This window comes from Solanum verrucosum, unplaced genomic scaffold, assembly GCF_900185275.1.
Source record: "Solanum verrucosum unplaced genomic scaffold, falcon-dt-bn FXZP01000034.1, whole genome shotgun sequence".
NCBI classification, from domain to species: Eukaryota; Viridiplantae; Streptophyta; class Magnoliopsida; order Solanales; family Solanaceae; genus Solanum; species Solanum verrucosum.
In genome coordinates, this window is record NW_026019959.1 from 636,866 (window position 1) to 659,160 (window position 22,295).

At 39.4% G+C, this 22,295-nt stretch overlaps 1 protein-coding gene across 1 annotated transcript; it reads right to left on the reverse strand.

The window, feature by feature from the left end:
• Positions 1-83: 83 nt before the first annotated feature.
• Positions 84-22,049, reverse strand: LOC125814840 (F-box/WD-40 repeat-containing protein At3g52030). Its single transcript, XM_049494285.1, has 9 exons — positions 21,828-22,049; positions 21,511-21,711; positions 20,375-20,429; positions 19,288-19,386; positions 18,276-18,379; positions 17,708-17,797; positions 17,049-17,188; positions 15,665-15,749; positions 84-642 (listed from the first exon to the last, which is right to left on the reverse strand). The coding sequence occupies exons 1-9, from the start codon at positions 22,004-22,006 to the stop codon at positions 267-269; spliced, it is 1,329 nt and encodes a 442-aa protein (XP_049350242.1). The 5' UTR covers positions 22,007-22,049; the 3' UTR covers positions 84-266.
• Between the last annotated feature and the right edge of the window lie 246 nt (positions 22,050-22,295).

The window sequence follows — 22,295 nt, forward strand, 5'->3', positions numbered from 1 at the left end:
CATGCTAATGACTCATCATTTATGCTCAAATTTCTAGAATATTAAAGGAACTATTTGAAGTAATCATATACTCATGTCAAATCTATTTGAAACAGGTACATCTAAATAAAAAGAAAAGTCCATGTAAAGCACATACACACAGGAAAAGAGAAAGAGGTGTCAGATGCCAAAAACAGCACGATAATGTTAATGTGGCTTCAAACAACACCTATTTAAAGTGCTACAGACCTAACAACAAATACTCAGGTCGTGTATGAGAATCCTTTTCACTTCCTAAACTTCCAAACTCTGATATACTTATCATTATGAGTAGTGACAACTTTCTCCATCCCAACAGCTAAACATGTGATTTGTGGCTTGGAAGTTCTTGGCATAAGATCAATTCGATCATCTTCAGACAGCCTTTTCACTTTCCGTCTCTCAATTTGCACAGTTCCAAATCTCTCTGTTGAACGATGTAACGCAGTGGTACTATCATCCATTATGCATCTTGAAATTACTTCACCAGTTACCTGGTCCACAGTTCTTAACACACCGTCGATTCCACCAACTACCAATGTTGAAGTGTCGTTCATAAGGTGATGCATAGAATAAATAACATTTGGAGAAACTCTTGTTTCCCATAGAGTTCTCGTCGTGTTCCTGTATCAAGCATTTTCAGGATTGAAATAACCAGAAACTAGAAAAATATTAAACTACAGAGGAAAACAATTTCACGACTCGGAGCATATAGCAGCAAGCTGTAGCTAAGCAAATCCTATTCATCATCTAAACGTACGATGAAAAGAGTCCACATTCACATTTGAAGATTAGAAAGACGAAATAAATCTCACATTAATCCCTCACAAGCTTTTCTTTTTGAAGTTTATGCATCTAAATTCTTCACCTAAGAAACAGCCATCAGAATGAAGGATTTTTGGTTCATCGCTGCAATATCAGTCAAGAATGAAACTACTCTACCCACTGGATCAGATTATTTGACACAGATAATTGGTTCGCATTTTTTTAGTTACCTTCACAAGGTCCAAAGTTATCTCTCCTTCAGCCTTGACGTTAGAGACTAATTAAAATTTCCCCTCTCTGTACTTTCAAGGGAGGCCAATTTTTTAGTCAATATCGATACCCTTGAAACAATTCTGTATCCCAGTCATCCCTCCTTTCCTAAAAGTACTTTATATTTCAAAGAAACATATACTAGGCCCTACTTACCATACATACTTCAGAACAAAAAATCAAAGCAGCATGCAACCTTGGCTTCAAGCCAATTTGTTTTATCTTTCACTATGCTGATTGCTCGAGTTCGCTGCAGTCTTTTGGAATGCTAACATTATGAATTTATGACTGATGGAACCTTTCAAGTTTCAACAACTTAGCCCTCCATTATCAATAGTAATATTTCAAGAGATCATTATCAACTTTAAACTTGATCTCAAGAACCACATGTAAATCCAAGTCCAGTATTCATTTTATTCGATTCCATTTTCAGACCACAATCAGCCAGAGAGAAATAGTAAAGCTCCTTTTTTCTTCTTTCCCTTTCTTTCTTTCCATTCTTCTCTCTCCACTTTTTTTCTTCTTTTCCCCTTTTCTTTAACTAATTAGCAATTGCCCCCAATATTGTAACATCTCGCACCTAGAAACGACTATAAAGAGTTTAAAAATATGAAAATATTGATTTTTGGAAAGAATAAGGAAATCTGGAAATTGTCTAAGTTAAGAAAGTGAGTTTTGGCCATTTTCAAACGGCCATAACTCCTAGCTCAGGAGGAGTTAGGAGCAGCTCTTAATATGGTTGGAAATCCCTTGGAGAGATCTTTCCAACGCCGCTGAGATTGCATGATTTCGACATCGTATGGGTGAGATATGCCTTTCGGAAGTTGGGCTGTTGGATTGAGGAAAGTCCCAATCCGAATTTAGGGAAGGGCAAAGTAGTCTTTTCTCTAATTAATTTCCTAATTTGATTTTAGGGATTTATTGGGGTGAAAACAGAACCTAAATCAGTTTTGGTAAATTAAAGAACGCTTAGGGCTTGGAGAAGAGAGAAATGAAGAAAGAACGAGAGAAAAAGGCAAGAATTCATCAAGATCATCCAAGCTTGCGAGTGGAATTCTTCGGGGGTGATCCCTATTAAGGTATGTGAGGTCTTTTCGTGTTGGGTTAGTTCACCCACACACCAACTTGTTTCAATCCAATTGTTTTGAGTTGTTTACATGTTGAAGAAGTAAGGTTCTTGAAGAACAAATTGTAAAATTCTTGATGGTTGAGTTGTTGATGCTTGGGGTGAGTTGATTCATGTTTCCGAGTTAGATTGGTGGTATATTGAGGGTAAAATTGATCCTAAGTGTTTGGGGAAGGAACTGTAATGACCCTCTTGGTCATTTCTGTGTCTTGCCTTTTGTGTGTCGTTTAGAGCGTTCCTATAGCGACCCCAAGTCACTTATGACTTGCTGGGACTGACAATTCGATTACCTGGTCATTCGTTTGGTTATAGTGTTTGGAGCTTATGAACCTTTGAATCACTAAATTTGGACTTGAAATGAGAGAGTTATGAGGATTTTATGTTTGGGAAATATTGCTGATATATAGCAGATTTTCTGCAATTTTTTTCCCAAAATTAAAACCTCCGACGGGGTGCTCCGAACAACGTGCGCGCAAACGAGATATGCAACCATACCAAATTCGATATTTCGGACTCAATGACACAGTCAAAATTTCCATACAAGGTCATCTCGATAAAAAGAGGGTCCCACACGCAAATGTCATTTTAAGTCAAAAACCACAAAAGAGCTCAGAAAAATATCGAAACACAAAAGAAAGGTCCATCTAGACCAAACTTGACATTCCGGAGCTAACCGCACTGACGAAATTCTCATCCGAGCGCGTTTACTCAAAATGTTGACCAAAGTCAAACTTAGGCCAAATTTCAAAGGCAAAAACGCCTAATGGCACCGACTCACACTGAAAACCTCAGGAGTCATGCCGACCAAGCTACTAGCCTAAAGTGACCCTTCCGGAGCTGATGGAATCGTCAGAATTGGATTCCGAAGTCATCTTCTTGAACTTTTGATCGAAAATGATCGTTCAAGGTTCATAAGCTCCAAAACACTAAAACTCACACTATAACCAAACGAACGACCAAGTGACCAAACTATCAGTCGCTACAGGAACGTTCTAAACGACACACAGAAGGCAAGACACAGAAATGACCAGGAGGGTCATTACAATATCCACTACTAAAAAGGACCTTCGTCCGCGAAAGAAAGGATCAAGAAAATGACATCGGAATCCAATTCTGACGATTCCATCAGCTCCGGAAGGGTCATTTTAGGCTAGTAGCTTAGTCGGCATGACTCCCGAGGTTTTCAGTGTGAGTCGATGCCATTAGGCGTTTTAACCTTTGAAATTTGGCCTAAGTTTGACTTTGGTCAACATTCTGAGTAAACGCGCTCGGATGAGAATTTCGTCAGTGCGGTTAGCTCCGGAATGTCAAGTTTGGTCTTGATGGACCTTTCTTTTGTGTCTTGAGGTTTTCGATATTTTTCTAACCTCTTTAGTGGTTTTTGACTTAAAATGACATTTGCGTGTGGGACCTACTTTTTATCGAGATGACCTCGTATGGAAATTTTGACTGTGCCATTGAGTCCGGAATATCGAATTTGGTATGGTTGCATATCTCGTTTGCGCGCACGGGGTTCCGAACGAGTTCGGAGCACCACGTCGGAGGTTTTAATTTTGGGAAAAACATTGCAGAAAATTTGCTATATAATGCAGATATATCAGCAATATTTCCCAAACATAAAACCCTCATAACTCTCTCATTTCAAGTTCAAATTCAGTGATTCAAAGGTTCATTTTGTGGGGTTTTTCGCAAGGAGCGTGTTGGTGAGCTCGGAAACTGATTTGGGGTCCCCGTTTGAGGTAAATTTCGTAAAATACCTGCTGCCACGACCCCCTTTTGTGAGCTCGATTTTGGAATTTTTTGAAACTTGTTTTCTCAACCATTTTAGGTCCGATTTCAGTGATTCTTGAGGCTATCTTCAGTGGTTTTTCGAGAACATCGTGGTATTGTCGGAATTCACTGTAGACCTCCCGTTTCTGGTAAATTTACTAATTCAGCTGCTGTCCCAATTCTAGTTCTTGAGAAAATTTGGGTTTTGGTTGCATGTTGATATTGTGTTCTTCCCGAGCCCGGAATTGTGTCCCATTTTGGGACATGAGCTCGGGGAACTAATTAGGACCTACTTTTGTGGTTAATTCCAGAATATCTAGCGCGGGTCCCACTTTCCCCGTTTTGACCCCGAAATTGGTCCATCTCCGTTTCTTGCGATTTTAGTGTCTAAACGACCGTAATAACGTTGTGACTCTATTTTTGATAGCGGGGCAGCGTTTCGAGGTCGTTCGGATAGGGAAAGCTCCGGAGAAGCGATTTTGGAGCGCGTGTGATCGGCCTAGAGGTAGGCTACGGTTTCCCTCTCTTAGATTGAGCTTGAAAGTGTGAATATATGTTGATTAGTTGGAATTTGGGTTGGGTAGTTATTGAATCACGTATAGGTGTTTAAAAATCATGTTTTCGGCCTATTTCGAGAATTATCGGGTAATTGTGAGCATGTTTTGTGTTATTAATTGACCCTCCTCGCTATGTGAAGTGCTTGCATGCTTAATTACTGTTTATTTGAAGCATGTTGAGCCTTAATTTAGGTTTGACTAGGGCTTGCCTTAGAAATACATGATTCCGATCCGATAGGCCTTAGTTTTACCCCGACGTCGCTCAGGTGGCTTAGATCCTTGTAGACTGGTGTAGCAGACTTCAGTCTGATAGTTTGGGCCTTAGCTAGGCGATACACTTGCTCCGACAATAGTTATCCTTATTTCCCCAATGTTACGGCTTCACAAGTAACGTCGGCGACACTAGTTCTGCTTTGCGATTTGAATTTGATTTTCAATTCGTTTCCAAGGTCTTACATTGATTGGCTAAGTGTGGACGGCGTTCCACGGACAATTATGAGCATGGATCGATTAGAACTCTTTCAGCAGCTACATTGGCCTTATATGGAGCATCCGGTTTAAGGTCCGGCGTCTATTACCCAGATACTTATATGGAGCATCCGGTTTAAGGTCCGGCCTCTATTGCCCAGATACTTATATAGAGCATCCGGTTAGAGTTCCGGCCTCAGATACTTGATACTTATGATTGGTTACTTGGGTACTTCTGGCGAGTATCCGGTTCGAGGTCCGGCCTCCGTACTGTCAGATTCTACTAATTGGGGTTGAAGTTCTGGTTCGATGTTCTCCGTTCTTGGATTCTTATATGCAATTCTCTTTAGTTATAGTTATTCTGTGTACTCGTCGGGCTTATGGGGGTCCGTTCGGGTTTTTATTTAACTTGCGCACGAGTGTACCTTCTGAGCTTATGGGGTCCAGTTAGGTGTAGTTAGCTTATAGATTACTTTAGTTAGTTCTTTCTACTCTCGTGTGCATTCCATTGTTAGTTAGATTTCCGTTCTTGACCTCGGTTTGTGTTATTCCTTCTTTTCATATTGCCTTTACTTTTCAAGTTCAATCGGCCTATGATTCCTACTGGGTACCTATTGTTTTGGTACTCATGCTACGCTCTACATTTGTTTCGTGATGCAGGTCCAAGCACTAGTGGCCAGCGTTGATCCAGTTTGGAGTAGTCTGATCCGGAGACGGGGGTGAGCACACGGCGTTTTGTACTATTTCAGTCTCCATCTGTGTATAAAGACTTGTCTTTTACCTTTCGAGACAGTCCAATTTCTGTGGTCCACTTTTGGGACTTGTACTCGTTTTGTTAGTAGCTCTGTACTAGTGACTTCCAGGTTCTGGGAGGAATCTTTATTTGTATATATGTTTTTTTTTTTTAGAATGGTAAAGTTCTATTCATCAGCAATGAGGGTATGCTGGCAACCAAACAAAAATAAAAAATTAAATTCAAAGGCCAAGTAGTCATGATTACAAAGAGCCTAGGAAATCTACTACCTGATCTACTTCATATATACCCTCTTCTTTACACCAAAAATATAGAGTATTAATGCAGTTTTCTTTAACTTTCTGCATTGGGTTAGTAATATTCTTAAAGCACCTATTGTTTCTTTCCTTCCAAATTGACCACCATATGCAAGATGGAACTAGATTCCACCATTTTTTCTGTGTTTTACTCCCCCCTCTTCTCATCCAACAGTTTAGTAGGTCAGCAGTATGCTCAGGCACCACCCAAGGATCTTGAATAATGCTTTGAAACATATACCATATCTGGGAAGTCACTCTACAGTGAAGGAACAAATGATTGTTTGTTTCCTCCTTCTCATGGCAAAAGAAGCACCTAGAAACAATCTGAAATCCTCTTTTTTTCAGTCTCTCCTGACTCAGACATGCTCTTCTGCACACTAACCATGTGAAACACTTTATCTTGGTTGGGGTGTTGGATTTCCAAATTTGTTTCCAAGGTCCAAAAATGCCCCCCGGGTGTGTTGCCAGGTCTCTTTTGTACATTCTTCCAACAGAAAATTCCCCATCCCTATCATGTTTCCATCTGATTGCACAGGATTAGTGTTGAGTCCCGGAAAATCTTCCAACCTTTGCAGTAAATTGGCTACTCTATCCACCTCCCAGTCATTTAAGAGCCTCCTAAGGGTTATATTCCACCCTTGCTGAGACCACATCTCAACAATAGATTCTCCAGGGTTGTCGCAAAAAGAGTACAAATCTGCAAAGTCCTCCATGAGGGAGTTCTGTCCTATCCACTTGTCTTTCCAAAAAAGGATCCTAGTCCCCTCACCCACCTTGTAGCATATGTTCCTTGCTAGTTCTGGCCACAAATTTCTGATAGACCTCCAAACTGAGACCCCATAGGTGCTGGTCACAGTGTTGGATGTCCATGAATCAGTTTGTCCATACTTGCTAACAATAACATCCTTCCACAGAGCCTGCCCCTCTTTACCAAACCTCCATAGCCATTTTGACAGTAAGCACCTATTTTGCAGACCTAGATTCTTAATGCCAAGACCTCCTGATTTCTTGCTTAGTTGGGCAGTTTGCCATTTGACCAAGTGAATGCCCTTTCCTTCCTTGTTGCCCAACCAAAGAAAATCTCTCCTTAGTTTATCTAATCTATCTTCCACCTTTGCAGGTAAGGGGAAGAGAGACATAACATAAGTAGGGAGAGCATCTAAGACAGAATTGATCATTGTTATTCTTCCTCCCAGAGATAGGTATTGTGTCTTCCAGGTGGCTAATTTTTTCTCAGTCTTCTCCACAATTCCATCCCATATTTCTAATTCTTTGTGGTTGTTACCCAACGGCATCCCTAGATATGTAGTTGGGAGATTTTCTATCTTACAACTCAAAATATTTGCTAAACACTGGACGTTAGCTACTTCCTTGACTTGAAACATGCTGCTTTTTCTCCAGTTCACAGAAAGCCCTGACACTGCCTCAAAGATTACTAATATTATTCTGATGAAACACACCTGCTCAGCCTTGGCGTCACAGAAGATCACAGTATCATCTGCATACAGTAATTGACAAATTTGTAGATCTTCCCCAGCTTGGTTGCCCACTTTGAATTTATTTGTATATATGTTTTGGTTTGCTTCCACATGTTTATGTTGTTATCTTAAATTTTGCCTACTCTTGTTTAGTTTATGCCCTCAGACCCATTACTTGTTCCGGGTTACGGGTTGGCCTACCTATTGGTGGGTTATAGTAGGTGTCATCATGATTCGAGTAATCGGGTTGTGACAGGAACTATGGAAGTTAGGGAGGTTTAGAGAGGAAGAACGAAAGAGAAAAGTTGGAAGTCGCTGGGCAAAAGTGCTGGGGCGCCGCGCCTGCCAGAGCGCCACAAAAACTTCTCTGATGTTTGGCCTCTGGCGTGTCGCGCCAACCAGACTTCTCTGAAGTTTGAGGGCTGGCACCCCGCGCCTCTCAGAGCGCCAGGGACGTTAGTTCTCCCTATTCGTTCCCCACCTTTTCGTACTTGTTCGTAAGCGATGTACCTATGTTTTCTAGTTGTTTCCAACACTATAAGGTACATCTAAACATCATGAAATCATCTGTAAACATAAGATCATGAACTCCAATTTCAAGGAAGTTAAGATCAAAGTCAAGATCCCTAGAATTTCTTTCTCTGATAGGGCAAAAGCAGATGCAAGAGAATGCAAGAGAACCCTCTACTATAGGAGCTGTCCCTTCTTTCTTCTTAGACCTACTTCCTCCATCTTTTCTTTCCTCCAAGATGGAAAACAGCATTGCTTTTCGAATGGGGCATAAGGCGTATGATATCACATCCTCATTGGCGACAGGAGAATGGTACGAATGGGTGGAGACCACTAGACTCTCAGTGAGGAATATGGTCCTTAGCAAGGATGCCCTTTTATGGCTTTGCAAGAGATTCTCTGAAGCCTCTATTAACAGGGGAAAGAGTTTTAAATCGTGGAGATGTCGGGATGTCTCAACCTACATTCAATAAATATGGAAGATTTATGTCAGTCATATCTGTCAATGGTCATAGCAGAACTATCATAATCATTCCAGAAAACACTTTTAATGAGGGATGGGGGAAAATTGCAGGAAAAATTGAAAGCTTCATTAATTTAATTTCCCGTACAAAGGCAGTGAACACCGCAGCTGGGGGCTTTATAAGCAAACCTTTCACTGGAATGGAAATTACAAAGGAGCTGTTACAAACAACAAATGGATCCAACAAATCCAAGCTAAAGCTCCGATGAAGAATTGCCTTCAGGAGGAGAATACTTTGCTCCGCAGATGCTTGGTAGGAAGGTTTTCTGGTGGAGATGAAGCCCCTACTCGAAACGACTTGAGGAGATAGGCAAACCAAACCTGGAAGGGAGTCCTCAACCTTCAGGTGTACGATTTGAATGGGTTCCTATTTCTGTTTGAGTTCCAGACAAGAAGAGACGCCGAACAAATCCTCATGGGGGAATGGAGGAGACAAGGGCAGTGCCTAAACCTTGAGTGGTGGTCGCCGACCACATGTGCGCTGCCGGAAACCTTCAGGTTTGAATGGTTTTGGATCAGAGTGCTGGGTCTTCCATTGCATTTATGGAACTCAAAGATGATGAAAAAGATCGGGGATGCATGTGGTGGATGGCTTGAGAATGAAGAAGAAACCGAGCTGAAAAACCACCTAAGATGGGCAAGGATTAGAGTTAGGGGACCAAAAGAAAAGATCCCGACATCTATTGAAGTGGCTGACGGTGACCTCATCTACACCCTTCTGATATGGTGCGAGCTACCAGCACTATACCGAAAAAAGCAAGAGGTTTCACCGCCTAGAGAGGTGGAGATTGAACCAGGATTCAAATCGTCAAACATCTTGGCCCAACGGTCAGAAGCTTTACACAAAAATGGGAGACTGGCAGATGGAGCAGGAACATCGAAACTCGATGTATATGAGAAAGGGGGAAATTCAGCTGACAGAAATCACGTGGCTGGACACGTGAAATTTTTGAATTCACAGGACCACTGGGTGTGCCCTAGAAATTACATACATAGAGAGAATATAAGTGGGGCCCATGATTTAATTTCTGATGGCCTCTCAAATGGGCTCACTAAAGGAAAGCCCAAGGATATTCCTTTGAAGCCCAAAGACATCCCTTCTGCAGCCATTAAATCAGGCCCTGAAATTCTCAACTTTACAGAGCCTTTTATTGAAGCGATTATGGAAAAGAATCTCCCAGAGAATCGAAACTTTGTGAATTTCGATGGAGCTAGAGAAATTGAGTTCAGCATTGGAGGGATCCCTTTAGCGAGGCGAGGGAGGGGAAAGAAGAATGGCAAGAAACAGAAACAAAAATTTAAAGAGGAAGATAATTTGGCTATACAGAAGACTGATGAAAGCAAAAAACAGAGAACAAAGGAGGAGATAGATTTCTCTGATGCAATGGTCGTCATGTATGCAGATTCAGAACCGGTACCAATCCAAATTGATAGCAGCAATCAAGAAAGGGATGCTGCAGCTACAACCAATGAATGGGTCCAAGCTAACATGATCAGTTTGAGCCAGCACTTTGGAATTGACCTCAAAGGATGCCAAAAAGAAGCATACGCCTTGTTGATGAAACTTGACCAGAGAACAGGGAAGGAAAAGATGTCAGGAGAGGGTCAAAAGAGCAACAATACAATCAACTCAATCCCAAAAGAAATTAGAAATTTAATTTTTGATGTGAATTTCAAAGATGGAGAACCGAGATCTAATGGGAGGACTCTATCTCTGAAACAAAAATGAGAGTAAAAATCCTCTCTTGGAATGTAAGGGGTTTAAACGGGGAGAATAAAAGGGAGCTTGTGAGAAAGCTACTGAAGCAATGGGGGGCTGATATAATAGTTTTGGTTGAGACTAAATTGAATGGACAAATTGACAACATTCTACAAAGCATCTGGAATAATAGATGGGCAGGGGTACTAATGAAAGAGGCCCAGGGTAGTAGTGGTGGAATCATGATTTTATGGGACAAGAGAGTTTGGAGGGGGGAATTGCTTTTGGTTGGGAGTCAATGCTTAACGGGGAAATTCTCTGGAATACATGATGACTTCAATTGGTGTATTACTGCAGTCTATGCAGACTGTGATACAGTGATCAGAAGAGTGCTCTGGCAAGAACTTCTACAGATGAAAACTAGCATTAATGGACCATGGGTTGTCTGTGGCGACTTCAATGTCACCAGGTTTGCTTCAGAGAGAACAAACTGCAACAGGCAAAATGGTGCCATGACAGAATTCTCATCTTGCATTGAAGATCTAGAGATGGTAGATCCTCCTTTATTTGGAGGATCTTTCACTTGGAGAAGGGGGGAGGATCATAATTGCGCCTCCAATTTTCTCCACTGTGCAGAATGGGGAGAAAATTTCACTCAGATAAATCAATGTAGTCTTCCAAAGATTGCTTCTGACCACAACCCAATCATGCTGTCTTGTGGTGATGAAGGGTGGAGAAAATCATATTTTAAATTTGAAACATGGTGGCTAAAAGTTGAAGGTTTCAAAGAAAAAGTTAAGAGAGTGGTGGGAATCCTTCAATGTGAATGGAAGACCAGGATATATTCTGGCCAAAAAATTAAAGATGTTGAAAGCAAAGCTTAAAGAATGGAGCAAAACCAATAAGGGAAATTGGAAGCAAAGGAAGGAAGATATCCTGAGCCAAATCTCAAGCTGGGAAGCAATTCAGGAACAAAGGCCACTCACTGACGACGAGTTGATACAGAAGACTCACTTGGGTATGGAATTTGAAGAAGTGGCAAAGCAGGAAGAGATAGCTTAGAAACAGAGATCTAGAATCCAATGGCTAAAAAAAGGGGACAAAAATACTAAATTTTTTCACAGGATTGCAACCTCTCATAAAAGGTTCAACTCAATGGAACAGCTGGAGGTGGAGGGTGAAATCACTAAGGATCAAATCAGGATTAAAGAAGCAGCGCAGGAATTCTATAAAAACCTCTACAAAGAGACTGAAGGGTGGAGACCTGATCAAAGAATATTAGATGTTTCAAGAATTACTGAAGAGGAGCAGGTGTGGCTGTGCAAAGATCCTTTGAGGAGGAGTAAATTTTGGGAAGCTTAAACATGTGTGCAAAAGAGAAAGCACCTGGCCCTGACGGATTCCCAATGATGTTTTTCCAAACTTTTTGGACCCTATTGAAGGAAGATATCATCAAAACTATTCAGTTTTTTCACTCCAATCAAGTTTTTGAAAAGAGTTTTAATGCAACTTTTATTGCTTTAATTCCAAAGAAAGCGGGAGCCTCCAATTTGAAGGATTTTAGACCAATCAGCTTAGTAGGGGGTGTCTACAAACTCATTGCTAGGATGTTGGCTGAAAGATTGAAACAAGTGTTGGATAAATTGATCAACAAACATCAGATGGCTTTTGTGAAGGGGAGACAAATCATGGATGCTGCACTCATAGTTAGTGAATGCATTGACTCCAGAATAAAGGAAGGAAGCCTGGTTTAATGTGCAAACTGGATATCTAAAAGGCTTTTGACCATGTAAATTGGTCTTTTCTCTTATCCTTAGCCAGATGGGCATTGGGGACAAATGGCTGAAGTGGATTGAGACATGCATCAAAACTGTCAAGTTCTCTGTGCTTGTGAATGGAGAATCTGTGGGTTATTTTGAATCAGAAAGGGGACTGAGACAGGGTGATCCTCTCTCCCCTTTCCTGTTCATCCTAGCAATGGAGGGATTTAATGCTATGATGAGGATCGCTACACAAAATAGATGGATCAAAGGCTTCAAAGTGGGAGGCAGAGGGGGGAAGAAAGAGAAATTGGTCATATGCTCTACGCAGATGATACCATCATCCTTTGTGATCCTGTAGAAGAACAGATAAGCTACATTAGAGTGATATTGGTACTTTTTGAAGCAGTCTCTGGATTGCAAGTGAATTGGGGAAAAAGTAGTCTCTTCCCTGTGAATGAGGTACCTCAGATAAAAGAGATGGCAGGCATACTAGGGTGTAGTGTTGGGAAGCTGCCTACAACCTATCTAGGCATGCCATTGGGTAACAATCACAAAGCCTTGGAAATATGGGATAGTATTTTGGAGAAAACTGAAAAGAAGCTTTTTGGATGGAAGGCTCAATATCTTTCACTTGGAGGACGATTGATCCTAATAAACTCTGTTCTTGATTCTCTGCCCACTTATGTGATGTCTCTATTCCCAATCCCAGGAAAAGTAGTGGAAAATCTGGATAAGCTAAGGAGAAAATTCTTATGGCAAGGCAACAAGGATGGAAAAGGCTATAGCTTAGTAAACTGGGAAACTGATCTACTTAGCAAAGACAGAGGGGGGCTGTGAATTAAGAACTTGAAACTACAGAATGAGAGCCTATTGAAGAAGTGGTTGTGGAGGTACACTGAAGAGAGAAATGCCCTCTGGAAAAAGGTGATCATAGCTAATTATGGTGAGTTAAACACTTGGTGTACAGAGATCACAACAGAACCTTATGGTGTGGGTGCATGGAGATCAATTAGAAACTTATGGTCACAAATGGAGACAAATTTATATATCAGGTGGGAAGTGGCACTAAAACAAAATTTTGGAAGGATGTTTGGATAGACCAATCCCCTCTTAGAGATCTTTTTCCAGATCTCTTTCAAATTTGTGGAAATCCTGATGCCAATGTTGGTGATTGCTGGACTGAACAGGGCTGGGATCTAGTTTTTAGAAGACTTCTCAATGATTGGGAGGTGGAAAGGGTGGCTGAGATATTAGGGATGCTAGGCGGAGTGACCATCAACGCAAATGCCACAGACGGGATGTTGTGGAAGCACAGCAAAGATGACCTTTTCTCAGTCAACAGTGCTTACAGAAGAGGTCTCCAGGTGATGGCAGGGAGACCAAAACACCTCTAGAACTATTTTTGGAAGGGGGATATTCCTACAAAAGTGAAATACTTCACTTGGCTAGTGATAAAGAGAGCTTGTTTAACACAAGAAGTACTTCAGAAGAAGGGTAGACAGCTGGTCCCTAGGTGTTTTTTTATGCAATTTGACAAGTGAAACTAACAGCCACCTCTTCTTGCACTGTAATTACACTGCTCAAATCTGGAATTTGTTCCTTAGCATCTCAAATCTGAATTGGACAATGCCAGAACGTACATCAAACGTGTTGAAGAGCTGGGTAAGGAGAGGAGGTACCAAGAGCCAGAAGAGATGGTGGAGGTTAATACCATCATGTATATGGTGGTCAGTTTGGAAGGAAAGGAACAGTAGATGTTTCGACAATAGATCCAATTCCATACACAAGGTCAAATGGAATTGTATAGTATCTCTACTTTTTTGGTGTACACAGTTGTGTATAGTAGATATAGATCAAATTGTAGATTTGATAGGAAGTTTGTAATTGACACTTTTTGGTGGTGGCCAGCATGTCCTTAATGCTTTAGAATACAACCTTACCAGTTTCAAAAAAAAAGAAGATCAAAGTCAAAGAAGTTAAGAGTCAAGTCTAGAAGTTAAGAAGCAAGTCAAAGCAAAGTTTCTTAAAGTTTTCAAGAGTTTTTATTAAACGTTTAAACTTCGTTTTAAGGCTCAAGTTTCAAGTAAAGTAAAGAGTAAATTGTTGAGTTCATAAGTTATTAGGGGACTAAGTATTCCCAAAGAGTTTATAAATGTTTTCACATTTGAGCAAGAAAGGGAACATCGATTCCAAGAAAGCTTTTAAGCTAAGTTTTGAGTAATTACCTCAATTCAAAGAAAGAGTTTTGTTTTTACAAACATATGAGCTAAGTATATTTTGGGAGTAGTATTAAACACCGATATGGGGATGCGAGTTCATATTAACTCAAGTCTCCATAAACCATGTAGCCATCATGGGTATCATACTTTTTAGATGACTCCTTAAGATGCTTTTAGCATAGACTAGTGGATCCACTAAGTTAAGCGTTCTATATGACGGCAAAGTATAGGACAGTTCTGGCAGCGTGGGCAAGACGTTGTATCACCACTTAGGCTCATAGTGGTGATTGTCGGTTAGAGAATCTCCCACAAAAGTTATATTACTTTTATATTTAAGTAAAATTGAGTTTGTTATTGATTTATCTTTAACAAACTAAGTTGTTTACACTGTTTTACAAGCTTTATACATATTGCATGTGTCTTATTGCTTTATATTGACTTCAGTTGTTCACGAGTTACACAGAGCCAAGGTAAGTGTTCTTTTGTACTCCTTTCAAGCTTAAGTTGTTGTTTAGCTTTCCAACTCGCATACTCGTACATTCAATGGACTGATGCCAGTTGGCCTGCATCTTATTATGATGCAGACACAGGTAACCAGGATCAGCATCCAGCACGCCGTTTATCCAGTTGAGTACTCCAGAGTCAGTGGTGAGCCTCCTTGCATTTCGGAGGACTCTGTTATTTCGCTTTCCTAGTTTTGTTTTATTAGGATGTTGTGGGGTCTATCCCAACATTCATCTCAGTATTATAGAGGCTTCATAGACAGTCAGACAGTTAGTATTGAGTCTCTCATCTATGTATTTGCAGATACTTTGTTTTGAGACATAAGTTGTCATTTTGGCTAAGATGTTATCATTTAAACTATTGCATTGAGTTTATTCTGTTGAGTTAAGTCTTCCGCTGAGTTAAGTAAGCCAGGCCAAGGGTCCGCTTGGGGCCAAGGATGGTCTCCGAGTGGCGGCCACGTCCAGGATGTAGGCTCGGGGCGTGACAAATATCCTATATTTGAAATCTCTGAAGTTCTTGTACTAGTTGCTAAAGTGGCATTTACAATAAGTCAAATCTCACAGAAACTATATTTAAAATTTTAAATAGTGAAGGATGAACTCTGGGGGAATCTTATACGAAGAGATTGAGCAACTTTTTGCTAGTGGGATATGAAATTAGTCGAGGTGCGCGAAAGCTGACCCGAACACCACAGTCATCAAAAAAAGAAGATAGAGCAACTTGTCATACTCATAAGCAGACTAGAAAGATTTACGAATATGAGACATCCCTAATTTACAATTAACTGCAACAACATATAAAGGGATTGATAAAGCTACAGTCTAAGGATTAAAAACACCAGTTATTGCACAGAAGCATGGAACAAGATCAGAAAGGGCGGGTTCCGTAGAAAAACACATGTAAGAATGTTGGTTCACGTTTTAGTTAGTTCTGCAAACCTGAGGTCCCAACAAGACACATTTCCAGCAGTTGATCCAGCAAATACCATATAGGAGTTAGGGTTGAAACACAAAGTCTTGACCCCTGTCAGAAGAGATTCAAAAACAGAAAAAGAAAACAAACAAGAAATCAGATAACAAAGAGAAAATCAACATTCTAAAAGAAAGATGAAAAATAATTTAATTTAGCTAGAGGTGGAACATAAAGTCTTGATCCCTGTGGCAGGAGATTTGAGAAGCATAGAAAGAAAAATAAATCAGTATTCCGATTACAAAGAGAATCAAGATTCTAAAAGAAATACATCCAAGATAATCTACTTAGTAAAGCATGTAAAGGCATTTGTGCACTTCCTAGCACAGATTGACGCTACGAAGCCTTCACTAGATACTGATTCGACATCAGTTTGAATAACCTAAACCAGAAAATAATTTCTACAACTAAAAAAAATAAAGAAGACTTTCTACAAAGTATAAAATATAGATTCTAGGGTTCTCATGCTGTGTCATTAACATAATACTGTCAGATTTTCCCCCAAAAAAAACATTTAGAAAAAACTAAAAGTGCCAAATGCAGCATAAAGTAACCATATGTTCCCTAGACAGCCTCCTAGTTTATGTTACATTTCTCTTCTCTCTTCCAGCAAAGCTAAAAAGGAGACTAGATAAATGCGAAGGATACCCTTTGAACTAGAAGTAAAGAAAACACTTCTTATGAGAAGAAATCTGTATAGCAGGCTCAGTATGAAAATCTACGGCTACACATCTCAACTAATTATACGGCATATCTGCCACCTCCCTCAAACAACAAATACCATGTAACTCTATTCACAAAAGTTAGGATAGATGGGAAGAAATCACCTAGTGTTTTTGGTTGTGTTAAACATCATGGTTTTCAACCCACCTCATTGACCACTAGGCCACACCCTTGGGTGTTGTTATTTAAATTATGGGGATCTGTCCAAGGTAAAATGCCATAGCTTGTTCTTGTTGTTGTTGTTATTATTATTATCCATGGTGTCCGGGCTAGCTTGCGTGCACCTCGACTAATTTCACGGGGTACCTGTTATGTCTCACCACTCACCAGCACAGGTACTGTACACTAAGGCTTAGACAAATGGAAAGAAATTACCAAATGTGTTTGTCTTTGCTGGGAAGTGACTTGTGACCTCATGGTTCTTAATCCTTCATTGACCACTAGGCCACAACCTTGGGTGCAGAAGCTTGTTATTCAAATTATGGGGATCTGCCCAAGGATAATGACTTGAGGAAGCCAATTATGTGTTCATGGGTATTCCAGAAAGAAAAATCAGTGGCAAGGGATGTAGAGGCATTGTTCTATAAGTTATGAGTGTATTGTGGATCTGACAAAATATATTTAACAAACCTGCAGAGTAGGTTGATCCCAGTAGAACAACTCGCTGATCAGAAGAAAGATCTGATAGTGAAAGGGTGCCGAGGGAGGAACCACTAACAAGCAATTGGTCATCAGAAAAAGCTAAGCAAGAAACAGGCCCCTGATGCATCCTGCAAGAAATAGAGCTAAACAAGTTAGTTATATATTAGTCTTGAATATTATTTTAGGATCAAAAGCTTGAAGAAAGGAAAAAACCACTGCAAAAGATATGGTTGGACAGGAGGAAGGAGAAGGCACCAACTCTGCATGTCTGTTAGGGAGAGAGGAAGAAATCACAATTTGTTGGCACTGGCCATTAATACCCTTAGAGTGGTTCGGAGAGTGGAAAAAGAGGATTCGTTTTTTTGTGTGGTTTGGGGGAGGGAGGTGTGTGTGTGTGTGCTGGCAGAGGGATTAGCAGAGAGAAGCATAAATTCTGTGTTAGCTATTAAAGCGATTATGATTTAGATTATCGTCACAAAACAGCTTATTGTCTATGTGCACGTGAGCAAAAGAGCAATGATTAAAAACTTCTTATTGTCTATGTGCACGATTGTGAAAGAGAGGCAATGATCCAGGAGAAAATCATTTGAACCTTTTCTCAACTAGTGCACAAAGCATGCAAAGTAAGTCGTGAAACAGAATCATACTTTATTATTTGGGTACACTTTCTGCTGTATAGGTCAAATACACGAACCTTTCCATCCTCACATCCAATCACAGCTTCAGGATCTACATAACTGGAAAGAAGCAAGGAAATTACTATCAGCAAACTACAAAAGAAGCATCCTAAGCTCTAAGATAGACCACATAAGCAGCACAGATTTTCAAACATGGAGCTATGACAGTTAACAAAACAGAGAGCATCAAGTAATTCAAAACTTTACACATGCTTACTGGTCTTCTCACAAGCCTAATCTCAATATCAAGGGGTCTGAGGTGGTGTCCCTTTAGCACCATTTAATCAAATGAAGTCCCAAAAAAAGTTTAAACTACTTTCTTCATTTAACAAATGTTTGATTCTTCTTCATATGGACAACATAGAGATCTTCGCCAAAACTAGAACAGTTAAGATACTGTAAGCCAATTAACTTATCAAAAAGATACTGTAAGTCAATTCTTAAAGGATGTGATTACGACATTGAAATTGCCTCTTCCCTCATTGCTGATGGAACTTTTACGAAAGAAAAAAAGATGAATAACAAAGAGGTTACACACCGCATACAGAGGGCCTTAGTAAATAAGTTCTCACGTGAGGAAAATACATTTCTTGCCTCTGTACGATTCCAGATGCATATACGGGTGCCAACTAAACCAACAACCTGTACAAAAACATTTCCAATATCATATACAGAAAGTGTATGTTAGACCTGATTAATGAGGCCAAAAAAGATACTTCATCCTGTCATTGGTGTAAAATGAGCAAATGCAGCAATGAGTTTTTTTTTGGTTTGAAACTGGTAACTTTAGTCTATATATCCACAGGTATACTACAACAAAAGTGTAGCTCCCGTTCAAAAGTGTTACAACTTATAGAGAAAGACTGTCTTAATCTAAACTGCTGCCTATAATGTCCTAGTTAAAATGTAGCAATGAGTTTAATGCCCACTTGTTTATGTACTTTATTGTGCAAAAGAGGAAACTTCAACCAGGACAAACCTGTACCACCCCTGAAGATAAATGAGCTCTTTCTTATAAAACTTAATGGCTTTGGGGCCAATAAAGGTAAAACTTCATGAAAATGTGCAGTGTGTCCAGTTGTTGCACAGTAATTTTGATTGAGAAAACTGCTAGAGGATACCAAACCAAATGCATACAATTTTAGTTTGAAAACAATAGTTCCTCCCTTCCTCGGCATTGCAGTGGTAAAATGATTGTTTCCAGTGATAGTGTCAATTGACCTCACAGTATTAGCTCGCACTTCTTAGTCTTACATCTCATGTTGTTGTCTAATGAGGACATACTGTTCGACTCCTTCACACTCTTCATCCTCTTATTGTGAGTATCTTTAAGAGCGAAAAGCTTAGAGAAAAAAAAAAGCGACGAGATCCATAGGGTTTGAAACGAAAAGCATGCAGTGAAGCTAACAGTTCTTTAAAGTGAAGAAGTGCACAACTTTACAATAAATTAAATAAGGTATATAAAATTAGTAATTCATGATCAAAGTTTAATTAATATAGCTAATCTTACCATACAAGATACAATAAAATGTAAAGTATATTGAACTCACCTTGCCCTCGTCAAAATCAAAATCAATTAAGGGGGCTTTATCGACAAGGAAATATTCATCCAAACATTTGCAGCTTTCTGCCGACCAGAGACGCATGACCTGGATCAAAGAAGTGTAAAATGTAACTTTAAAACCGTGTCCTTTTTGCTGTAAGCAAGGCATGCAGAGACATGTGGCCAATGGCAAAAGACTAGTCATGCTCATGAATATCAATATTTTCCCGGAGAAAATATACAAGTAATGAATAACAAGATACACGATAGCGATTGATGTGGTAGTACTTCAGAGAAACAATGACACTTGTCAAAGATATCCAATTCACAATAAACTCGAGAAAGAGAAATACCTACAACATATTTCAGAGAATTAAAAAGGAAAGATGATCAAGGATGTATAACTGTTACACTTTATCCAAATTTATTCTACAAAACCAACAGACAACAGCCATCTTCACTTATTAGGCACAAGAATGTCTCTCCACCTAGCACCCGCGGAGCTCCCAGGCTGTTCAGCCACACATTGTGCACTGGATTTATCATAAAGCTTTCTTGCCATGATGATTGATAGACAACAAAAGCCCAAAGAAAATCTATGGGACTATGCCACCCAAACATAACAAATATGGGGAATCTAACAAATGCAGATGAAACAAGCATTATGCATGATACAGATTAATTTCAACTGCAGAATTTAAGTATCTTAGAAGGAAAAGGAGAAATCATGGAAGATATATTAGGAGGAGGATTTGATGAAATGAAGAGAGGCAGTTCTAATGAAATCATACTTTCGCATGTATTATTACAGTAAATCTCATGTATAAGTATGAGTGCAGAACTTATCATAATTAAGCATTTTGGTCAATCAAACCAGAAGCATGGCATCATCATTATGCTTCCCACGTCAACAAGTTCTGATCATTGAAAAAGGTTCAAAAGTTATCTCATACAACTTACTGGGAGAAAATGGATAACATACATGATTTTCCTAGTAGGTAATGTAATAAAATTTTGCACTTTCCAGCTAAAGGAAAGAAACCAGTAAAGTATTTTTAACTCTTATAATTCTTAATAGTAAAAAGCGACCCTACCTTGTCACCCACACCGGTAAGGACTTTTCCCATCTTCATTCTGCACTGATTTACCCTAGTAGCAATTGAAGTTAGAGAAAAGATCATATAAAATGCACAATATGTAGGTTTAATGCCAAATTAGGAACACTTATTATTATGGTGAAATTTTCAAAATCTTTGCTAACCTTATGTGGATCAGAAGGAAATTGAAGTTCATTTGGTATTTCTGGGAAGTGTGACAGAATGATTAGACCAAAAAAAAAAGGAGAGAGAAAAGGAACTAGCTGAATAGACTCTTATTAGTTCTCCCTCATCTTTCCATATCCTTCAATAATTTTATCTTGTATATTAGGGGAAAATTCATCCCATATATTTGAGATACGAATATCACTTTAATATTGAAAGAAAATAGGTAAGTGCACTAGAAGTGTTGAACTGCTTATATTAAAATATTTCTATTAGGGTGATTACAAGGAAACATTTTCTTCTATCTGAAGATTCGGCTTATATCTAGGAAGTCAATCTAATATGGCAATGGGAGTCAGGACAGTGAACTCAGTCAAAACGGAGAGGATGTAATGTGTGTGATGAGATTTACAGTGACTGAGATTGACTTCTAAGTCGCTAACAAATATTAGCAGCCAAATGCTATGCCATATGATACTGAATCTAAAGAATGATAAACTGATTGATTCCATGATAACAAAAGCAAAACTGTGGAAGTAGATTTTTAATGCAAGATTTTCACGTTAAAGAATTTTTATGATTTATATGTAAAGCTAAAGAAGCTGCTTATAAAGACTAGGGGGAAGAGTAACACATTATCCTCAAGCTGAAGTTTCATTAGATGTTCTTCATTTTAGCTCTCAACTTAAAGCTTACAGGTCAAAACTTCTAGCTATGTCTTTGTACCAAGTGAGGACCATTGCAGTCTGAATATTTTTTTAAAAAGGTATGTGATGGTTCGAGTAAATTTTTTTTAATAAGGTGCGTAACTGTTCCAGTCTGATATTTAACACCAAAATATCCCTAATAAGCACTAAATCCATGAGATATTCAAATAGTTGATCATAGTATAAATCATGAATCACCATTATTTAAGTTTGCAATGGAAAAGAAGAAAAACTATTCGAAATGGATATCTTAATGCTTACCCTACTGAATGACCTTTCCACTGAATAACATTAGCAGGGGCCCTTTGTAATGCCAATCTGTGTTGTTCCATAGCCAGCTGCTCCGCTTGTTCACTCAATGATCTCTGAGAGAAAGATGCGTCAATGAGGCCATTAGGATCACTATGCTGCTGCTTGAAGTATTCTGTTTGATGCAACTTCAATTTGTTGACAGCTTTACTCCTTCACAGGACAAAACAAGGGCAAAATAAGCAAGTCAGTCAGTAATTAGCTTAAGCAAATAGCAGAACAAATTAAATGCAACTGTTATCATCAGATAACAAAATTTGACGTCGTACCAAGAAGTAGAAACGGCGGAGCAGCGAATGAGCTGGACTAAGTCGAGAAAGGAGAAGATGATGCAGAGAACGTCGTGGCTGAGAGCTTCTGCTGTTGTCTTCTTCTTTTTGTTCTTCACGGTTACCGTGCCCGCCGTGGACGGCTGCCGGAGTTTGGGCGCCGCCGCACTGGGGTCCATGTTCCTTATAGCCGGTTGTGTGGGCAGAGACGGAAGAGGTGAGGCTTTTGTATTTTCATTTATTTTACAAGTAATTTCATTCCCTAGCCTATTTTCACAATACTATTTAAGATGTAGCCACCCTTTAAAACTTTTGTATTCCAAGTCTCCTAAATTTTAAAGGGCGTTATTAGAAATTTTTTGAAAATATTAGTAAGAATGAAGATTCGTAGTTTAAATTTTAAGAATGTTATTTATAGTTTCGAACATATATATTTGAAACTTTATAAATTCGTAGGCAAATTTTTAT